The 22,595-nt window shown below is 40.1% G+C and overlaps 1 protein-coding gene across 1 annotated transcript in view; it reads left to right on the top strand.

Annotated features, from left to right (window-relative positions):
- Nucleotides 1-11,243, top strand: part of NDST4 (N-deacetylase and N-sulfotransferase 4) — a 107,759-nt gene extending 96,516 nt beyond the window's left edge. Inside the window, exons 12-15 of the mRNA XM_021395410.1 lie at nt 1,322-1,431; nt 5,515-5,617; nt 5,915-6,427; nt 10,764-11,243. Coding sequence (XP_021251085.1) covers nt 1,322-1,431; nt 5,515-5,617; nt 5,915-6,034 — 333 coding nt within the window. The 3' untranslated portion in view covers nt 6,035-6,427; nt 10,764-11,243. The remainder of the gene's footprint in view (nt 1-1,321; nt 1,432-5,514; nt 5,618-5,914; nt 6,428-10,763) is intronic.

Here is a 22,595-nt window from a genome sequence, read left to right on the forward strand (position 1 = left end):
TCTTGTACATGGAAGTCACATTGGCAAGCCTCCAGTCCTCTGGGACCTCTCTGATTGGCCAGGTCCGCTGATAGATGGTGGAAAGCAGCTTCGCAATCACCTCCGCCAGCTCCCTCTGCACCTTTGGCTGGTTCCCATCCGGCCTCCTGCACTTGTGACAGTCTAGGTGGAGTAGTAGGTCTCTGTTTCCTCCTTAATCATGGGGAATTTAATCTGCTCCCCATCCCAGACTTCCAAGTCATGAGGCTGAGTACTTCGAGGAGAACTGGTCTGAAACGTGCCTATTACCAAACGAAAATTGTTTCAAGATATAAACCTAAAGAAAATGATTTAGTTACACAACAGGGGCATTCTTTACCTCTGTACATGGTCCACTGCTTACATACTGTGTCTGCCTATTGTAAGAAAAATATATTAAAGGATATTTAAAGAATAAGCATGTTTTTCCTGGGAATCTGGAGCATGCACAGGGTACCAAGTGTCCCATGCCCCATTACCTGTGCTCCTTATTTGCTCTTCCTCTGGGCTGGGCTGCTGCTGTCTCTCATGATTTCTTTCCTTCTCCTACAACAACAAAAAGCAAATGCATACCTCTTATTAAACATGCAGGGGCACACTGACATATTTCTTGTAAAACTGGTAACTACTCATGTTGCATAGTTGTAGTGATTAATTTTACAAGATGCACAACAAAATGCACTCAATAAGGTGCGCAGAGAGTGCACTCACAGTGCTTACTAATGGGCACTCAGTAATGTGCATTCACTCAGCCTGAGCACTCAAAAACTTAATAATTCATAGTAAGCCTTCATGATAAATATAAAACATGTCTGTCTGGAATAGTTATTAGCAATGCTGCTTGGTTCTCTGGGAGACTTTTGATACATACTCTTAACATTCGCTTGTGGAGGTCAATGTACCTTTACATCACAACAATCCTAAATTAAAAAAAAAAGAGAGAGAGAGAGAGAGAGAGAGAGAGACCTTTGCTAACAGTTTTGCAAGGCTGGTGGTAATTCTGAAATAAACTGCCATAATATCACTTTTGAACATGTAATAGTTTGGCTTCTGAACATTTAATTCTAAGATATGTATGAGCTTTCTATCATTTTTCTTATTCCATGCCAGACTTTCTATGGACACACTGTAAACCTTTGCATTGTTTTTGCATTCCTTCCTTATCTCTCTGATTCAGAATTCTTTGGAACTTGGGTTAGGTTTGTGAGATTTAACTCTTTCTTCTGAACAAGAAGTAAACAACATTATTCCTTTTTTTTAACCTCAACCTGTTTCTAACTGGCTGGCGTATTTAACCCTACAGTTGCTAATTATTGATGGACAGCAGCTAAGAAGTGACCCAGCTACTGTGATGGATGAAGTGCAGAAGTTTCTTGGAGTCTCTCCTCACTATAATTACTCTGAAGCTCTAACGTGAGTCTGTTTCTTTATCATCTGCCCTATGGAATCACAGATTAGTACATCATTAATTGCAAACAATGAAAACTCGCAAGAAAAACAATTTTGCAAAGCAAAAAGCAATTTTTTTTAAGTTGTGTTTAAGATGCATTCTGTTTTCCCCTAACTTGCATACATAAATTACATAGTTTAGCTGCAAGGTTGCATACATTTCCATGTGCAAATTCTACTTCATACAGAGCAAATGACTGCTCAGTATTTTGTATTAGGCACAGAATGAAGGCCCAGGTTCATGTAAAAAATGTCTGCTACAATTGAGTGTTAAACCACAGATGCCCGAGACATGTTTTCTCTGGTTCTAGTGCTGCTTTCCTGGCTGTAATGATTAAAATGTGGGTTCGGTTGATATAAGTTGTGCATGCACAAGCTCAGCACACATTTACAAATCCCACTACTGAGCATTATGACAGCCTCCAGAAGCTGAAGACCCCATAGTGTTAAGTCTGAAAAGATTAGTTTAAACATTTTTACCACATTTATGTATCTGTCTAATGGCAGAGATTAGGAGAGCAGTATTCAGTATGGCAGGAATCATCTGCTTGCAAGGTTTCTCTATTTGTTTGCTTTTGTTGTAGACCAAATATGCCATTCCCTAATCCTATTTCCATAAGTGGTTGGGCCAGTTCTGTTGCCTTTTTCTGTAGCAGCAGTCAGGCACATAGCATGGATGGATCTGGTCTGTACGCTGGCAGTTGGGTGTAATTATGAACCACTACTTGCAGACCTCAACCTGGGAGTGCTAGGCCTGAACACAGTTCTTGGGACACGGGCAGCTCAGATTTTCATGTGAAGCTGGAAACCTTTTGTGGCCTGGGGTGCCAGCACTGCGACTGGAGGTGCTCTGCAGGAGCCCAAATCAAGGTCCTTACACAGAGTGGAAGCCTTTTGATTGACTGCCTGCAGCTTCTGGCTTGGAACTAGTGACTGCAGCTACGATGAGCCTGGATCGTATTTCTCATCCTTGCCACCCAGAGGATAAGACTTTCCCCAGAAAAGGGGATTAATGCCCTGTGTGGCACTCTCTCTTTGACATGTTTCAATTCCCTGCAGGAAGGCAGAGTCTTTCAGAGGCAGGAGTGGGCTGAATTTATCTCTACCCTCTTAGTCCGACAGCAAATTGTAAGAAGCTTTTGCACTGAACATCTCTGTGTGAGGATCTTGTCATCATAAGCAGAGCTGCACTGGGGGAGTCCTGGCACATTCATGGGCTGAGAAGCCTTGTGCCGTGATCAAGGCTGTTCCTAGCCCATGACAGAGGGGTTGGCACAGAGGACAGCATCTGCATTCCCTTCCTGGATGCTGGCAGCAGGAAAACTGCCAGAAAATGAGGCCACCAAGCCCCCTCTGAACCCACACTGTTTCTTCTCCATCTACAGTTCATCTTCAGTATTGCCTCTGGTGGGAGGGTTACGCTTATCTAAACTGCAGGCAGAAGGTGAGAGCTGAGTCTGCTGCTCTTTGACTCTCAGGGACATTGCTCTGCCAAAATACTTTCCTAGAGGAGATGTTTTGGATTTCAGAATATGATTTTTTAAGTCACTGGTTTCTGAAGTGGAGGAAATACAGGAGGAATGCACAGCTGAACTACTGGTGCTCAAACAACTGCTGCTACACATCTGCAGGGCCTTCTGCTTTGCTTTAATAATACACACTCACGTGCATATGTCTTCCTTTTGGTAACTAAATTAAAGTCAGAGGAGTAACATATCGGGAAAAATTGGCATCTCCTATGTTTTTGAACAGAAAAAGGGTCTTTTTTGAACAGAAAAAGATCTTTAAAATTATGCAATCGCCATTTAGAGACACTGAGAATGCAAATGTGTGATTGAAGCCCACACCTCTGTAAGGATTTAGAATGCAAAGTGAAAATGCATTAAATGATGTAGTGTCTTTATCTAGGACAGTCAACGTAATAGGTTAATTCCTAGTTGTTACTGTCTAATAACTGCATACCACACACTTTTGAAGTCATCACAAAGCAGCCTAAGGATCCAGTCCTGCAAATGCTAGCAAGCAGTAAGTTCACTGTCAATCATGAGTACACAAATGTCTTATGGGAAAGTAATATTCATGCATGGACCAGAGCACCAGCCCCTTCTCAAGCTGCAGAGTGAGCAGAGCTGGGAAGTGCACATCATGTTGGGTTGCCAATAGGGACAGCAGAGATGAGCAACTGGATCACCATCTCTTCCACACATTATCAGGGCATTCTCTTCTTGTTGAAGTAGTGAAAACCAAATGGGAAATGAACAAATATTGCATGGATTTTACACATAACGTTGGTAGGAATACACTGTGATCACCAGGCAAAGTGCTAGGAGAGGGAAAGAAGTCCATGGTGTTTCATGAAGTTCCCACCTGTTTCTATTCTACCCAATTATGTTTACAGGGGCCCTGAGATTTTTGTGATATCTGGACACAATAGCTTGAATTAAGTCTGGGATGTCTTCCTCTATCCAGAAAAGCCTTCTCTTCTACTACCTAAACTTATGCATTCCTTTACTAATATTCAATATGCTAAGTCTGAGGCAGAAATATTGTTTGGGGCATGGTTTTGCAGTTTTCCTTTTATGTAGCATACTATATTACTTTTCCTTTTGGGAAATTAGTGCAAGCCAGCTAACGTGCTTCTGTATGCAATGAGCAGAAGGAGAAGGCCAAAGCAGAAAGGAGTCTATCATCAATATACCCATTTAATCAATGTTTTATTTATTTTTAATTGTTACAGCTACTGAAACAATTTAGGAAACAAGGGCCAGGATTGCAGTAATAGTCTGGGCAAGGAAAACATGTGAAGAAGGTTCACTCCTCTCCAGAAATTAGTTCAGTTCTGTACAGCAGCAAATTGCAGGTGTGACTGTGTCATGTGGTCAGATCCAGGGCAGAAAGGTAGTCTGTAACTGATTAACTCCATGTTGCAGCCAGTTATACTTCATCCTTCTCAAACGTCTTCTGAATAGCAGAAACAAACCTTTTCAGTGCTTTATGCGTGCTGCAAGTCCCATTGCAATAAATTCAAAACTTATCGCTGTGTTGTTCATTCCCTTAGTGAGTATGTGCTTTAATGTCTTAATCTAAGATTCTGATATCTTGAATTTTAGACATCAAAATGAAATTGGTATTTCATATAATATTGTTAAGACAATGTTTATATTTTAATGCCTTCTTTGGAATGGAAGTGATACTTAGGCCTAATGATATGGAACAAACAGCTTCTCAGGTGCAGTTCAATTACCAACAAAAAACCAGCCATTCTGTCAGAAAACATAAGCACTACTCATTTCACTCAAAAAATCAACATAAAACATTTTGATATTGGATTTCTTATCATTTCATAGTCCAATTGCACACTTTACTTTAGAAATACACTTAAGGATTAAGTCTGCGTCTGCAGAAGTCTGCAAAATATATCAGGTTGCTCTTTTTAACCTCTTTCACATTAACAGTACTGACCTACAATATTATCAGCTCCTACTGGCCATCTGGAGCGCTTTTCTTGAGCAAAAGGATAATACTCTTGAGGATACAGTGTACATACTTCCAGGAAAAGAGTTGGTCAGTAATTCTCCAACAAAGGTTTCTTTGTTCTTTGTCAATTGATCAAAATGTAAGCATCGATCCTGCTTGTATACTTGGAAAAGTCTGACATGGATAAAACCTCTGATCAAAACCAGACTGCAAAATATGAGTGACGGTCTGGAAGATCTTTGAGGTTGTCCTTCAGAACCACGACTGGCATCCTATAGCTCTACATTTGAAACATGTGCTCTATATGCTGGGCTAGTAGAATAAGAAATAGGTAACACAGGTAAAGTACAATGTAAAAAACTTATTGCCTTGAACCACTCTCAAAGTGCATAGGGGAAAAATGTTAAATTCCCAGAGCTTTCACAAGAGGAAAGCTATTTCCCACTCTATTCTCACTATTTATGTCATCTAGAGACGTGTGCAGCCATAATTGCTAGATAACTCTGATATTTTAGTAGCTGTGAGATTTTTCTGTACTTAAATCTTACATATAATTATAATCCTTTATAGGTTTGACCCTCAGAAGGGCTTTTGGTGCCAGTTACAGGAAGGAGGGAAAACAAAGTGCCTGGGAAAAAGCAAAGGTCGAAAATACCCACCCATGGACCAAGAGGTAAAGGCATTGCAGAGATTTAAGTTAATGTTTTTTTTTTTTAATACAGATGCTGTGTTTGAATCCTAAAACAAGCACTTTAAAAATGGTAATAATAAAATAAAATCACTGGCTCAGTATTCTTAAAAAACAAAATTTTTCAATGAACTCTGAATAGTAGAAGCCCCTAGCAGAGGCTCTCCCTAGCAGACAAGCATAGCTCCCGGGCACCCCACTGTATGGCAGCACAATCCTGCCACCATTTTGTGCAGGGTGGATCTCCTTGTCTGACCATTTGTGTTGTTTCTCCCCTCACAGTCCCGAGATTTCCTGTCAAGCTACTACCGAGAGCACAACGTGGAGCTGTCTAAGCTGCTGCACAGGCTGGGACAGCCCCTGCCCTCCTGGCTGAGACAGGAGCTGCAGAAGGTCAGGTAGCACACATGGGCAGGGGACCAGCCAAGGATCATTTCCTTCACCGTGAAACCCCTGCTTCTCCAACTCACCTGTGATCGTCAGTAGAGGACCTCGTGAATAATGCTCTTTCATTAAAAAAAAAAAAAAAAAAAAAAAGAAAAAACCCAACAAGTGTTTATATGCACGTGCTGACAGTTATTAGCATCAACCCCTTTTGTCAGCTTCCAGAAAATAATATGGAGCTACGTGGCATTACTCTTTAACCAGAACAGGATTCGTGCATAGTCTAGTCCCTCTGTTCACCAGAAAGTACCAGGAACTGTGTGTAGGACAGATTGACTTCAGTGTGTATGATAAATTGCAGTCTGTCAGGACACAACCAAAGGATGGGAACATCTCTCGCTAGATTGTGAGGTTGGTCGACTCCTGTTGTTTTTTTTTCTGTTCAATTGCACTCCAAGTTTTCCTATTATTTCATAGGGGAATTCTGCACTTCGCAGCCAGAGTCCCTCATATTCATGATATGTGCACTATTAACATACTATCATGGTTTTGCCAGAAAATGAGGTAGGCTAGCTTCTTGTCTCTTGCTCTTTCTTCTTACCTCTTGCTTTGATGGGCTGATGGTTGGGCCAGATGATCTTAGTTAGACCTTTTGGATGTGGTGCTCGGGGACATGATTTAGTGGTGGGTTGTTAGAGCAGTATGGTTAGGTTGTGGTTGGACTTGATGATCTTGAAGGTCCTTTCCAACCTGAGCAATTCTATGATTCTATGATTTTGGGTTTCCTGTCATAACTCACAGTAGTCTGTGTTCTTACTTCTGTTGCATACGTTCCCATTTCACAAGAAGATATATCCTTATTTACTGAGTTACACATATTGTTGAAGTTCAACTCAGCAAGGTGGCTCTCCTCTTAGATCTCAGTGAAATCCATTGACTTTCATCTTGATGGGACTACTTTGCCTCCCTGGTGGTGTTTTTCATCATATCTGCTCAGTTCCTATAGCAGCTGTGACAGAGCTCTGAGATCTGAAGTTATATTAAATATTTTTTTCATAATGCCATGGGACTCCTTAAAACACTATCAAAACCTTTTAAAAGCTAAACAGGCCATTAGAGAAATGTACTGACAACAACCTAATGTTGTCAATTTTGATTCTAACTAGAAAGCAAAGTTTTTGCCCTGAAGCCTTCAAAAGAATAGAATGGGTTAGTCATTTAGGGTCTCAGTCTGAAAACTATTACAGAAAAAAAACCCTCTAATGACCTAAGCTATTTATTAAGTTTTTGAAAAAATCTACAAACCTGTTGAAGAACAGAGAAGTTCTGTAGACCTTAACAGAGATGAATTTACAAGCATATCTACTGTGTAACACATACACATATATGATTAATATGTTTTTATGCCTACATTTCTACATATTGCGTGTATCAACATCAGGTATACACTTAGTTCCAAATATTTGCTTTTTTGTGCCCATAAGTAAATGAAAGAATTTGTTACTAAAAATACAATATTATAAACTGTGTTTTTTTGTCAGATCTGTGTGGGCAGAGTTGATAAGGCTGAGCAGAAATTCACTGGGAAACTTGAGCTGGGTGAACAAATAACATTTAGGCATATTAGTCTTGTAACAACTTTTTTTCAAGAAAACAAAAGTTTTGCTACGTGTTCTTTAAAGCAGACTTCCTTGTAATAGTTTCTAAGCACAAGCCCTTTCAGGGTGCTGCATCACAACACCATTAGGGCTTATCATAACTCTAGCTTTTTTTGGATCGACAAGCCCAGTGCTTCCCACAGCCATCCTGGATGCATTCTGCTTACAGCAAGGGCAAGATAGTGGTGGCACTTCCCACAAGTATCCTCTGTCACCACCTGCTGACACAGTTTTCTCCTATGTGTCCTTTGCTTTCCTCCACCGCTGCCCATCAGTCTTCACCTGGCACCCTTTCATGTCCCTTCAGCCCTTTAATCAGTCTCAGTGATACCCTGGTCCAGGTCCCTATTTCACATGAGGAGCCAGCCCTGCCCTCCTTGGTCCCACACAGCCCATGGAGTTGCATGGAGAAGCAGATGAGGTGCCACCGTCACCAAGTCTCTGTGTAGCTCCTTGTGCTCCACCTCTCCACCTCAAGCATCACATTTTCTGCACAAGAACTCACAGCAGGGGTGGGAACGGCACAAAGTCAGGCAACTCCTGCTGCCACAGGAGCACAACATATCCAGCATCACCATGCATAGAGGAAGATGTGAATATACAGGAAAGCCTGAAAGACAAATGTTGTCCAATCTCATATTTGCTTTTAAATACTGAAATGATGTTCATCTCTCGCAAGTGAGATATCTACTTCATTTTACAGGTGATGGAGGGAAATAACATTTCTAGGACTCAATTCACATAATCTCAAAGTAGATTTCTTAAAAGAGTGAGATTAGTCTTGCCTCTTCCTCGCCAATGATTGTTAAAGGCAGCTTGTTCTGAGGTAGAGTCCAGCTGAAGGATTATAAAGTAAAGTGAGCTGAAATCTGAAATCTAAAATAAAATATAAAACATCTAAAAGTGACTCATCATCATTTAAAAGATTAATTCATAATTAGTCCTCAATTGCAAGCTAAAGAAACATGAAAAATGTTTCAGGATTTTTTCAAGGAAATGAGGCAAATGCCATAAAATCTAGAACATTCTTCCTTGTTTTTAGCTTTTCATTTTAAAAAAAGAAAAGGATTTAATCTTTTCAACTTTCAATTTTGTAATAGCATCATGTCCTTAAAACTCACTGGACTTTTTTATACCTCATTGTTATTTTTTAAGTCTGAATGGGCTCTGCATTACCCAGACATCTCATGTTCCATTGAAAACTGACATCTGAAGTGACTTCATTATGTGTCACATAAAGATGAAATAACAGCATTTCAAAGTTTCATTCCTTCCACTTGTAATAGGACCCATCAACACAGAATTTCTCCAGATCAGCACATTATAGAGGAGCCTTTGTGAACTAGCTGTAAATGATCTCGATTTCTTTTATGCCTTTGATATCTCTGACCATGTAATTGTTGGGATTCTTAAAGACCAGCAAAACAAATGCAATAAAAATGAAACATTTATTCATGGCAAGGGGGCTGTAGCTCTGAAAGATAATGCTGGGCTTTCATTCCTATTCATAAGCTAGAGGATTTGTCTCTGCAATATTTCCATGAGGTGCAAGCTGTAAATCAAGTGGAGTTTTACATCCCAAAGGCCTGGAGGGCTGCAGTTATCTCCCATTGCCCCAGAAATACTGATTCCTATATAGGTTTGAAGTAGTATTGCTGCACTAAGAACCTGACCTCCTGCCCACTGGGACCAGTAGGAGTCTTCCCATTAATGCCAGCAGACCCTGACTGGCCCCAGAATCTGGTTTTGTCAAGCGCAGTCTGTGTGATTCAAGTTTCACTTCACCCTATCAGTGCTGGAAAGCCAAATTAGCTTGATTTCTATTACAGAGCGCAATTTCTTCCTATCCTGTGCTTCCTATCAGTGCTGGGATGTACCTGGGGCTTCCTGACTTGCTGCCAGCCTTGTCATGTCACTGCCATCAGCTGTGTACTGTCTCCCACCCCAGCACCCCACGGGGCAGCACTATCTGATCTCCTCCCACAGCACAGGTCTCTATCTGCTCCCATCTACTCTATCTCCGACCATGACAAATCGAATACCTCAGAGGCTGACGCAGGTGTCAAGGTCTATGGTAGCAGTTTTGATAACTGAAGTAGGACTTTGGCCCTCAGAAAACCAAGCCTGTGTAATTGAGTGAGAAGCAATTAGAATGGCATCCAAAATCTTCTAAATTATGTATTGACCTCTCAAGGTCTGAAATAAAGTTGCCAGATTAACTGCTTATAGATGTTTTCTAATAAAACAAATTTTCTCTCTGATATGGAATCAGACTGCCAAGTGTCCCCAAAACAAATTAAGATGGTAACATTATAAATTCTTGGGGGAGGAAAATGTGGAGTAATGAAAGCACTGATGGGTTGAGGCTCTCTGATGTGATAAGGCAGCAAGGACATGTCCTGAATACAAAGGCAAAACCTGAATATTTTCCCTCCTCCTTCCTCCATGCTCATGTTAAATTTTGAGCCAGAGTGGTACATGAAAATTACATGACAGGCAGAGCTTGTTAGGAGAGGGAATTTTGCTCATCTCTTCACCCATCAGCCAAGAATGAATGGGGTGCAGAGTGCTCGCTTCAGCTGAGCTGGGCCACCTTAAAGTTAGACAGCAACTACCAACTCGTCATTTAGTTTCCAGCAGTAGCAAATTATTTTTATAATAGGTTTAAAATTGATGTATATAATAGGTAAGAAAAATACCATCAAAACAGGTGCAACATAGGTATATAAATCAGCAGAGATTGTGTCCAATTTTATTGTATTTAAGTAAGATTAAGTTCACCACTATTGTCGTGAGCAGCTTTGTTTGCACATGCTATTTAACTTTGCCATTTCAGCTCTCACATTAAAGTGCTCTCTTTCTTATTGGTAGATATTCTCTTTCTGAAAAGGCTAAAAACTCATACAGTCACCTCACTAGACTTATCCTCATCAGTATCAGAACATGAACATTAGCTTTAAATGTTAGTCTATCCATCATTGTATTAACTCATATATCTCCGGAACTGTTGCTTGAAATATTTTATTTTAAGAAAAGCTTTCTTGTATGGAAATTCTGATATTGTCCTTATTTTCTCTTTTTTCTTCCAGTTCATCCTCTTAGTGCGACTGCAAAGGTGTGGACCTACCTATGGATTTTTCTCCATCACTATCCTATCTAGAAAAGCTACCAAAAGCAAACGACTTGCAAACAACACAGATTCTGAAGTAATCAATGTTCCAGTGACTGGATAACTTTTATAAGACTTAATATCATTTCTGTAGTATTTCAAAACAGAAGACATCCTCTTGATAGAGACGAGAAAAAACTTCACAGTCTTGCCCAAACTTTTTCTTTGTTCTTTTCTTTTTTGCCCCATGTGACGACAGCAAATCCAGATGAACAAGTACTTGGTGTTGAAGAAAAAGAAATCAAATTGCATTTTGATCACTCAAAGTATTTTTGTTGGGGGGTGGTGAGGGAGGTAAAAGTCAATAGTTGCTGGAATTGTTTTAAATAATTGATGTGCATACACCTTATTATTAGTTTTCTCACCTCTGCAGAATAAACACTTCTGATGGTGTATTGTACAGAGAGCTTTTATTTCCTCTCTCCCACTTCCTGAGCCAAAACCTGCTCTTCAGTGACCTCAGCGGTGTATTTTATGTTGTGCACTGACTCAGCAACTTCTCCCTCAGCAGCCTCGACTCTTTGGGACACATGGTGCCGCAGGCCCCATCCACTGCCTCCCTCCTGCCCTCCCATTTTCTGGCAGGCAGCATTAACAGTCAAGTCTGCCATCAAGGGTTATTTTCCCCCTAAAATATCATGATGCTTCTATTTTTTATTATATAATATTCACTTGTTTTACAGATCTATGTCAGAATGAAGTTAAATCATATCAGAGCCGAGAATTCTTAGTGCAAACCTTACAGAATAGGAAATTATGTCTTGCTAGAGCTTCTTTTGGTTAAGTGAATTAGAAGTGACACTGCAGACATCTTAATACCAGTCAGGCTTCTTTCTGGATCTGCTTGATGCTTTCAGACAAGGGAGATGTAGTAGGTAAAGTTTTCAAAATATTTTCGGGCTTCAAGTCTGCTTTTCAAAAATGACTTTCAGGCCCTCAGAAACCAAGTGATTGGCTTTCTATTGTAATTATTTGTTAGCAATTGAGTCAGACAGCCAGGCTCTTTCAAAAGCCTGCACAGATATTCGCCTGTCTGCTTCTTTGGATCCCAAATGCCTTTATACGTCTAAATGAAGAGATTACTGAACAAATGTAGCTGTTTTTTCCTGTTACTCAGATTCCTGTTCTTTCCTAACCACGTCTTGTTTTTCCTATCTATTTCCCAGTGGGGAAACAAAGCCCTGTGGAAATCACTGCCAAAACCCAACAACAAACCTGAACAACACTTAGATTTTGACCTAAAAGAAAAATCTTGCTTAGTAAAAAGATAGAGGTCTTCCAATAGAAGCACTATTTCCATTACATTCATTAATGCTTGCATTTTCCTGTCCAGCTGCTGGAATCACATTATTCCCCTCCAGACAAAGAGAAACCTGGAAGCATTAAAAGCTCTCAGCTCATGCAGTTGTGGAAGGGGCTCTTTCTGCACACAGTTCATGAGAAGTGTGGAAGGCCATTTCTTTTCATGTATGTAAATATCCACATTCCAGTTAGAAATTGATTTATAGAATTACAGAATGAATTCTAGATGTAATTTACACTCTAGTTCATGAAGAATTAACAATTTCCAACAGAAACCAGATTGATATTTGCATCTCAGTCTGCTGCAGCTGTTAGGTCGGGGGGGGGGGGGTTAAAATATCTAAATAAACCCGTACCTTCCACTTTTTGTTTACAAAGCCATTTTTTCCTGATGCAGCTAAGTCTAATCAAACATGGGCTGGTTTTATAGCCCTCTTTCTTCTGGAAGAGCACTGTAACATGTTAATATACAAATCTGTTTTCACCACGGAAGGTCAACTAGGTTTATGAGCTGGTAGTTAGAATTATCCTGTGTTTTTTTCCGAGGTTATTTTCAGCCAGAAGAAGGTCAGCAGTGGGTGGAGGGGGATTCCTTAATCTGTCTAACTTGCAATTCCATAAAAATGCTATGGGGGTTCAAAAATGCTCTCTAATTTGGGAGATAATTGCTTGCCATTCGATTGACTTTGTACTTACTACTTCTCTAACTCTGCTGTCTTGCAGAACTTATCTGTAAGCCACATTCCCTGTTGAGTAATTTAACTCCCTTCCATGGTATGATTTAAATTACAAGAAAGAGCTGGATATCTGAGAGGATGAGTTCTTACAGAACTTCCTGAACGTCAGTTATTTATAGACGTTTCCTTTAATATTTTTTGCTTCACTGTGTTTGTCCTGGCCAAGGAATCATCTCCGTATTAATCTGCATGCCCTCCGAAGACACACAGTTCCCAGTAACATCGATGACGATTTGATATTTTCATAAAGGAGAGATTACACTCACCAACAGAAAATGTTAACAATATTATAGTTACAGCACATCTTCCTTCAGAGTTTTGTGTAATCATACCAAGTAAGCAAACAAAAATTGTTCTGCACCATGAAGCATTTAAGATTTTATAAGCAATTTTGGCTAAATGAAAAGCACAAATCACCTTTTAGTAACCCCATAATGACTAAGGGCTGGAGAAACTCCATGATTTCATTGACATGAAATTCGCCACGCACTACATAACCAGGAAGTTCAGTTTGAGCAACAAAGCCAGATTCACTACTGCCCAGGTTCACTGGTAGGTAGGAAGTCCATGCCTTCCAGTGACCTGAGGCACACCTCCAACTGCACACCACAAATGCACAGTTCAAGAGGTTCTACTTTTATCACTTCAGATGCATTCAGCAGTTTTTTCTATGTTACCAAGTGATTACCCTCCATATGGTACCCAGGTGTAAGAGGCACCAGAGCAGTTGCTTTGTCTAAATCCATGAATTGAACTAGGGTTCTGTACCAAGAGCCACTGGAACCTCTGTTCTGCTCAGCAGAACTAAGACGGATGTTGGAATCCTATCAAGCTACCACACCTACTGCTGCAAGAGATTTCTGTACCACATCTGGCAGTAAAACTCAGCATAAACTGTAGCAAGGGTGTTTTATACAGGAAAATAAAAATATGTATTGAGTCTTCACTTATTTGTTTACTGTATGGATATACAGGGCTTATGAATATCACATTTAAAGGGAAAGTTTTCTGTCTTGGGTATATCTTGTTCTCTCTCCTGCTAGAGGACAGCTTCCTTGCTGTACTGTGGTCTGCTTTCACTGTTTCTTTCTCTCTATCCATATTCCTTGGGGCTGCATCTCAGCATCAATATCTGCTGTTTTGCCTGTAACATTTCAATAGCAACCATGCTTTCCTGTGCTGATTTCTTATGTTCCTAGCATTCATTGAGGAAAAAGATAACTCAAAAGTAGGCACCATCTTCCATTTCATAAACTATATGCATTTTAATTACTTTTGAATAACCTCATTAACTGACGTAACATGTACTAGTAGTGTGATGAGATTTTCTTAGATGTTGTTAGCTTTCTTCTTGAACACTTCTGTTCAAGTGCCCAGCTCTAATTCAAGGAAGCCACTCACTTACACAGCAGGACAGCATTGGATGGCACCATATATAAATCTGCCATGATTAAGTTGGGATCTGCAGTTAAATTATAAACTGTCATCATAAGCAGGAAGAACATTTTTATGGATCCCAGTTCATCCTCTGCAGACTTCAGCTATTTCCAGTAAGTGCCACACTGAACACGCTCAAATTTTTCAGCTGCTTGGAAGAGGAGAGTTGAGCCTGGAGACTTAATTCCCTTCAATCTTCTTAAAAGATATGATCCAATAACTCAAGATAAAAATATTTTCAGCTTAGGGAGATATGCGGAGGCAATCCAAAGCAGCTGGGACAATCAGAATGGACAACACCCTCGCTTAACGTTGATACTCATTTTTCCAAAGGTTAAATGCACAGCCAGGAAGCCACCTCTTCTTCCCCATGTTGTTACAAGATCTGGTTGAAGATGAGATTTTAGGTCTTGCCTGGATCATTGTGAGAAGCTATACATGCTAGAACCACAACCATGTTGTTGTGGTCTTTCTAAACCCCACTTTATTAGAAGCAGTCCCCTTACACACAGAGCTAGCTGAGATTTTATTTATTTATTTATTTATTTTACACAAACGTATTATATTGGTGACATCTTGCAACTGTATTTTTTGCTCTGACACGGAAAACTTTTATATAAAGGAGGATATTTATGACTACAGAAGCCCGCTCAGCAGCTGAAAGTTTTAGTGCAGATCCTAAATCACCACTTCTGTAGTGCTGCAACTATTTTTTTTATTTTTTTCCAGCATAGCTCTGTAATTTTCAAGTGCTTTTGCTAAAGTTTCACATATTCACATAATGAAGTCAACTACCCATCACACAATAAAGTCAACTGTCTAAAGCATCCAAAAATGAACCATCCTCCCCAGTAAGAGATGCAAAATCCCCACTTTTGAAAAGCGTTCAGCATGCACCTCCTTTGGGCTGCCTTTGGTATAGGGAATGCATCCACTTCATCTTCATGGTCACACAGAGGCAGTGATGGCAACCTCATCAGTCACATCCAGACCAAGTCCATAGGAAGCGCATGCACAGCAAGCAGCCACCATCCCACAGAAAAGGATGGTAGCAGAACTTGTTTTTCTGCTGCAACCAGCGTGAGAAAGCAGTACACATCCTCTGAACTCCAAAATGAACGCCTTAACACCCTGGACTGGCTCATATGGCAATGATAATTCCCAGGACCTCCCAGCCCAGTGAAGTTATATTCCCTTCAGCTAGTATCTCACTACATCACTTGGTAACACGTTGATTCAATAAGTGAATCTAGAACAGAATTGTAAATTAGAAAAATGCTCAGAATCATTTGGTGATTTGGAAAAAGATTTACTTCAAAAGAAAATACTTGAGAGACAATTGTATATCTTCTTGGAATCTTCGGTTGTGTTAATAAAGTTTGTGCAAAAATCTTGCTGGCTTTACACTTCTGACTTGTCTGAAAACTAGATCTGTTAGAAACAGTCAGGAAACTACATGCTACAAGATTCCTCACCCTTCTTTCTGCAGTCAGATTGCCAGTGCGTCTGAAGGTTCTCAGGGTTTCCAGTCCTTATTTGGAACAGATGTTGACACCAGTCATGGATGGTTTCAATCACAATTTGTCTTCATTTGTCTTAGACACTACAAAGACCTCCTAACACATAGACCTCTCCATGCCATCTTTGTTGCAGTTTTTACACTCTTCCTCTGTAAGTATACCATTGATTTTCAGCCCCCAGAATATTAAGCTCTAAGGAGAGATAAGTGAAGCATTTACCAAAAGCCCACTCTTCATTCTGTATTTCACTGTTTTCTGTAAGACATAATCGACCAAATGCTGAGTATTAAAGTAGAATTATCCTTTTCAGACTTGTCTTTTCCATGACCCTATTTAAAACTGGCACATAAAGCACATTTTTATTTTACTCATTAAACAGTAAGAATTCTGGACACTTAATAGTGACACAATGAAGACTCTAAAATTCCATAATGTGCAATAGAACTACTTTCATAGATGTTTAACCCTGAGTATATCCATTGGTTTTCTTTCAATGAATTTTTTTTCCCCAATCTTTACTTTTTGATTACAAAACTTAGAGCCAAATTAAAATTATTCATTTGTCCATAGATAACTCCATTTCATTTTGGCTGCCTTTTTCTTTTGCCACTTGTTATCTTAATAATTTATTCCTTCATAACTTTCTTGTTTTTCCAATAGAAAGCAAGTTGAATTCTGGGGCAGACACTAATCTTTCTTCTTTGTAATAAATGGGCAGAGGAAAATGCTATTGTTCTGTGTGTCTGGGTTACAGAAATCTCTTCTACAGTGGCTAAATTGCTACCAGTTTTACTTGCAGAGGCTAAACACTGCAGGAGAGTAAGAAAACCAGGAGATTCAGTTTGAGCTAGTTGCTCCATTTCCTGCATCACTAATAATAATAACCACAGTTAAACATGTGTTAATGAAGAGACCGTAATGACAGCAAGAAGCATTTGAAAAACATAACAAGGGAAAAATGACCAGCATCCTGAAACAGAAAGCCTTTCTTGGAGAAGATTTAGTGTATGGTAAAGAAAAAGTCATAAATTCCAGCAAAACACCTCATTATAACCAAGCTCCACAATTGCCATGTTAAAGTCAGTTTACAAGACCTGCAACGTGTGGTGTTTCCCAAACGAAGTCAAGCATATCCAACTCTCTCCTCATTGCAAGTCTATCCATTGTGAACTTCATTAGAGTGTTAAGCATGTCTAACTTAGCAGAGGCAAGGAATTATTATTTCAGCAGGTGAGAGGAGGATTGGTGGCAGCATGAAGTAGAAGTCCTCAGAGGGAACTTAGTGGCAGTCAAATTTGATGTTCTACCTTAAGAAGGACTTCTACAGGGACTGGATCAGAGGAGCAGTTGCCATTTTAAATATTCCCTATTGTTCAGTGCTCTAGCAGTGTTTAAGGAGGGAACTAATCCTGGACCCAAGGTAGCCTGCGGGAACCAAAACCAAGAAGGCTGAATTTCACCAGGGATTTTGCTTGCAGCAGGAACCCCTTCAGGGACAGCAGTATTCAACACCCGGTAAGGAGGAGGCAGAAGCTTGCAGAAGTTATTACAGATTTAGTGGGAAAGTCAAAGCTTGTTTTCTCCAGCAAGCTTCACCCTGACCAGCGTGAAACCTGTACTACATATGCCATTCCACAATTAGCTCAATGAATCGCACCATCATGCATCAGCTTCCCAAAACAAGCAAAGCCCATGGGAATCCAAATCTGATTTCAGAAGCATTTCTCTGAAGCTGGAATCATTCAAGATATAAAAGCATAATCCTATTACAGTGGCAGAGTTTAAACTCTCTCTGAGCCACCAGAGCAAAGATTACAGCCAGCATAACAAGATCCCTGCAGCACAGCAGTCAGACCCAGCTGGAAATGCCTCGGAGGAGCCTGCTGGATACCTGTGGGTACTGCCAGGGTGGAGGAGGACCATGGTCAGTTCTGCATCTCTAGCACAGGAAGGAGAAAACAAGCATCAAAGGAAAAAGCTGTGTTAATCGCAAAAATACCAATTCACCACTTTAGTGTTAATGCACTGAAATCATTTGGCTGATCCCAAGAAGCTGGGATGACTCAAGGGTCTTGAGTCATAGGCCATGCAAAAAAATCCACTCTGCTAAATAGAGCTGAATTGAGTAAATGGAAAATAAGGCAATCAGAACCAAAAACAACTGCATCTACTTGGAACAGGAAGGAATTTTCTCAACTATCTGAGCTAAAAGTTATTGGATAGTAATTTAAAAACAAATAGCACAGACCTCAAAGTGAGTATTGTGTCTCACAAGGCAGCCACAACTACATATACAATGCCAAAAAGCACATTCTTTATTTTGTTCCCTTGCAGCATTTGTTGTAGGTGGATAATAAATGAACCAGACTCTAATTGTATAATTGACTTAGCTAACTAGAATGCTACCTAGCACACAGCTCTGGCAACAATTCTTTGAAAATACCTGACCTGAACTCCTTCCTACACTGCATTAGTTACCATTTTTCTTGAGACAGCGCTCTGAACATTTTAGTATGAGTTTGTGAAATAAATGCACAATCTCTCTAAAAATTTGTATACTTTTTTCTGATGCATTCACGTACACTGAACATCATGTGGATAAAAAGCAACGTAAGCACCGCATTTAAGAGGTCCATAAATGAGATAACTAGCAACTTCATATGCACTTAATGCCACGGATCTCACCTTGTGCAAGGCATTATTGTAAAACAATAATCAATATTGTCCATAAAGCACTGAATCTATGTGGACACCAGGCAAGATTTTTCCCTGCTGTAATTCTACAAGACATCAGCGCAGCCACACCATACACAAATCCAGACAAATGTTTCTGAAAAGATGCAAAAAAAAAGTGGTCGAAGGCATACACTCATCTCTAATCATAAAATGCTACTATTAAAAGAAAACAGGGAGGTAGGGGAAGCTTTCCCAAGATACTAGTTAGAATTTAGCCAGATTTAGCTAGAAATTAGCACAGTATTGACGTTGTTTTCTTTTCACCTCTGAATATATCACAAATGTTTGACAGCAGATTTCCAGAATAACTTTTCATTTTTTTAGATCACTTCTCAGCATTTTGGCTAAGATCAAGTGTAGATTTGTGATGATCCTTTCTATACATAAGGGAAGAATGGAAACTAGTGTATATTTTTTTGCTCTCAAAAATCAAAAGTGAGGAGCCAAATGCAAGGTAGTCCTTATGTTTATATGAGAGCAGCTGGAGGCTTCCTAAACTTTTGAAAAATCTGGTTACACACACTAAAAAAACCAGCAAATCTGGGAATTTCAACCATTGCAATTTGAAAGGGCCATTTCTGAAGCAGCTCATGTACTGCTAAAGAGGAAAAATGAGAATCACATCCACCTTATGAAACAGGCTGTAAGAAGACACTTTTTGAGATGTTTGATTGTGCTCATATTATTGTATACCACTGCCAGCTGTTATTGTCATAACAAACAACACAAAATAGCTTACATTTAGGGGAAGAAAATGAAGAAACAAAACTTCTTTTTGATTGATACACTGGAAACCCTTGCTTCCTGGGTTCATCTGGTGAAGGATATGATCCCACAATCTGGCAAGCATTCAACCACCCAAACAATAATGGGGACCGCAACCAGCAAAGGGCACCCAATCACTTCTGGCTTCTTCAGAAGGGAATGCCTGAATACACAGGCTGTGCCACTTCAGCACCCTGTTAGCCTCTGACAGTTGTTGGTTGGTGTCAACTTGCCTGTGTTTGCTAAATCCTCAGGTGTACCTCCAATGGTAGGTCTGAAGAATGAAACCAGGTCAAATGATGTACAGTACTAATTTTAAACCATTTTGGAAGGCAGCACCATCTGACACTGGTCTCAAAAGAATTTTTTCCAACCTTCTGGCAATGCAGATGGGACCACTCTTTTGGCATATTTCACAGTGTTAGAATAAAGTTCACCTGCCAGGAGCCTCACAGGTGCTGAGCTGGAGATGTTAAAAATAAGATTCCTCCAGATGCAAAGTTCCCTCGAGTGTCAGCCTTAATTTCACTGCCAGCCTAGTAGCAAAGGAGGCACTTTTAATTAAGTGCAAGACAAGTATGGAAAACTGAGTTCAAGAAACAAGGAGGAATAGGATTATTATAATCCAATGAGACATAATTAAATGCAGAAATCAAAGGCTCTAACAAGTTCTGTGACACTAAGAGTCTTCAAGTGGGTATTTGCACCTTAATCTGACACACTGCAGCTTCTTCAAAAAAAGAAAAGCTTTTTAAGAAGGAATGAAATTATTACAAAGCCATTCGTAAATCATTAAGAAAATACAAAGTGAGCAAAAATCTATAAATGAATGTTACAGCAAAAGCCTGTTCCTGACATGCACAAAAAAAGTAAGATCTGACAGCACTCATGAAGATGCTATTTTTAAATCTATGCTGCTATGTGTGTTTTAATAATCTCAGTGTATCAGAATTAGAGAACAGAAGAAAGAAGCATAACTTTGCCTAAATTCATTCATCTCCATTTACAAATCATTCTGATTGGCCTTGAGGATTCAGTGACATGTAGGCTTCAAAGTTTGCTTTAAGTCAATAGAATCTTGCTGACACTGGTCAGACCCACCATGATACCTCTTCAGGCCCAGCTCTGTCATTCCACATCCAGAGTTAGACTTCTGTGCAAAAGTGATAACAGCCCCCCATCCCAAACGCTCCCATCCCATCCCCATTCCACTACTTACAGATACTTCTAGGACTTGAAGTCAGTCTTAAAATACAGTTAAACAGGAGAGACAGGTTCTTGCATGTGTTTTAGTACTGCTGTGATGTGCAATACCAAGTAGGATCCGGCATAATTTCATCGGTCTTCCTGACCACCCCTGCATATACTAAAACTTTTGCCTGCTTCTGTGTTTCCAACAGGCTGTTATCATTGCAGTATGGGCCAGATTCTGTGTAAGAACACCTCTGTCTTCAATAAACCATGCGTGAAGCCATCTCACAGTCAGTCACAAACATTCAGCTCACATATCTTCAGCCTTGTGATACAGTTATCAGCTAACAGAGCCAGGGAGCCAAAAAAAAAAAAAAAAAAAAAGAAAAAGGAATAGCTAATACTGCATAGTACAGAGACAAGGTGAAGGTTAGTGCACAGACCACAGGGATTAAATTTAAATATTATTTCCTCATGTTCACCTTTTATTGTCTACTCTTACTTTTTGAAGAAACGCAGTCATGATCTTTTTCCTAAGACTGCCCTGACTGTAAAGTTTAATTATGGCTACTGCTGGAAAAAGATTAATGAATACATAGTCCAAAATGCATTGTAACAAAAATATGAATGTCTGTAAAAAGGTAGTTTCTAACTTTATGCTTTTCTGAGCAGAAACAGCTCCCAGGATACTTCAGCTGCTTTTATTCCCTGATAAAACAGACAATTTATTTTCAGTTGCTGAATTGGTCAGATTGGGGAACACAAAGAGGCCATGAAAGAGCAACACACTGCACTGGGAACAGTGATAATAAAGTTTCAAGAAGGCATCAATGATACAAGATAATGTTATTTCAAGTGGTCTGCACTGCAGATCCAGCTCCTTTTTGAATCTTATAGTCTTGACAAAATACACATTTTTAAACCCCGTTTTTGCAAGGGGTGAGAAAAAGTGAAGGCTAAGTTTGTATTGCTGTTCATTTCTCACCAAACGCTGTCCCCATATAAAGCATAAAACAGACGGGACCCTCATTCAGCTGTGTGAGGAGGATTCTTCAATGAGAAGGAAAAATGCTCGCTATTCTAAAGCGCTCAACAGAGCTTTAGTTTTAGCCATATTGTCATTTAAACATAATGGCTCAAGTTCATCTTTCCCTCAGAGACATGATGCTGTGGATGCTATTATCTCACATACCCCCATATAGGAGCTTCTTTATTACATATCCAGAACGACATGAATGGCCTGGTGTCCCTCCAAGCCAGCAATCTCACTCACATTCATGCCTCAGACGAGAGCCTAGGCCAAGACTGCCACCAAGAGCTGTGCTTCTGCAAAGACAAGTTGAGGGACTGCCTGATAAGCAAAGAACTTGGAACAAAAGTAAGAAATGAGAGATAATGGCCTCAAGTTGCACCAAAGGAAGTTCAGGTTGGACATTAAGAAAAATTTATTCTCTGAAAGAGTGGTTAGGCACTGGCACAGGCTGCCCAGAGAAGCAGTGGAGTCATCATCCCTAGAGGTGTTCAAGAACCATGTGGCACTGAGGGTCATATTTAGTGGGCAATATTGGTGGAAGTTGGATTGTTGGATAAGATGATCTTAGAGGTCTTTTCCAACCTTAATGATTCTGTGAAATTCTGGATTCTTGCACCTGCAGATATATTCTGTGCTTCAGCTCCAACTCTTTTTTTTTTTTTTTGGGGGGGGGGGGTGGAAGAGGAGTGAAGGGGGAGGAGATGGGGGATGGCACTGCAGCTTCTCCTCCACACAGGGTAGAGAACTGAGGTGATCATCTCAGAGCTGCAGAGTCTCCTCGTAGCGTCCCCAGTCAGGGCACCAGGCCCCAAAGGGACGTTCGCCTCTACACCCCTCAGGTGTCCTCAGCCCACCTTGCTGCCCCTACCCTCCTGCAGGAGGATGTGCCTCCTCAAGATACAGATTTTTTTTCCCCTCAGAGCCACATCTGACCACTCCCAGCTGGCACTCAGAGTTGTTCACAGGGCTAGGGAGAGCAATCTGAAATGCAGTCACTGCATGCCCACAGGGAGAAAGGCTGAATGTATATG

This window comes from Numida meleagris, chromosome 4, assembly GCF_002078875.1.
Source record: "Numida meleagris isolate 19003 breed g44 Domestic line chromosome 4, NumMel1.0, whole genome shotgun sequence".
Classification (NCBI taxonomy): domain Eukaryota; kingdom Metazoa; phylum Chordata; class Aves; order Galliformes; family Numididae; genus Numida; species Numida meleagris.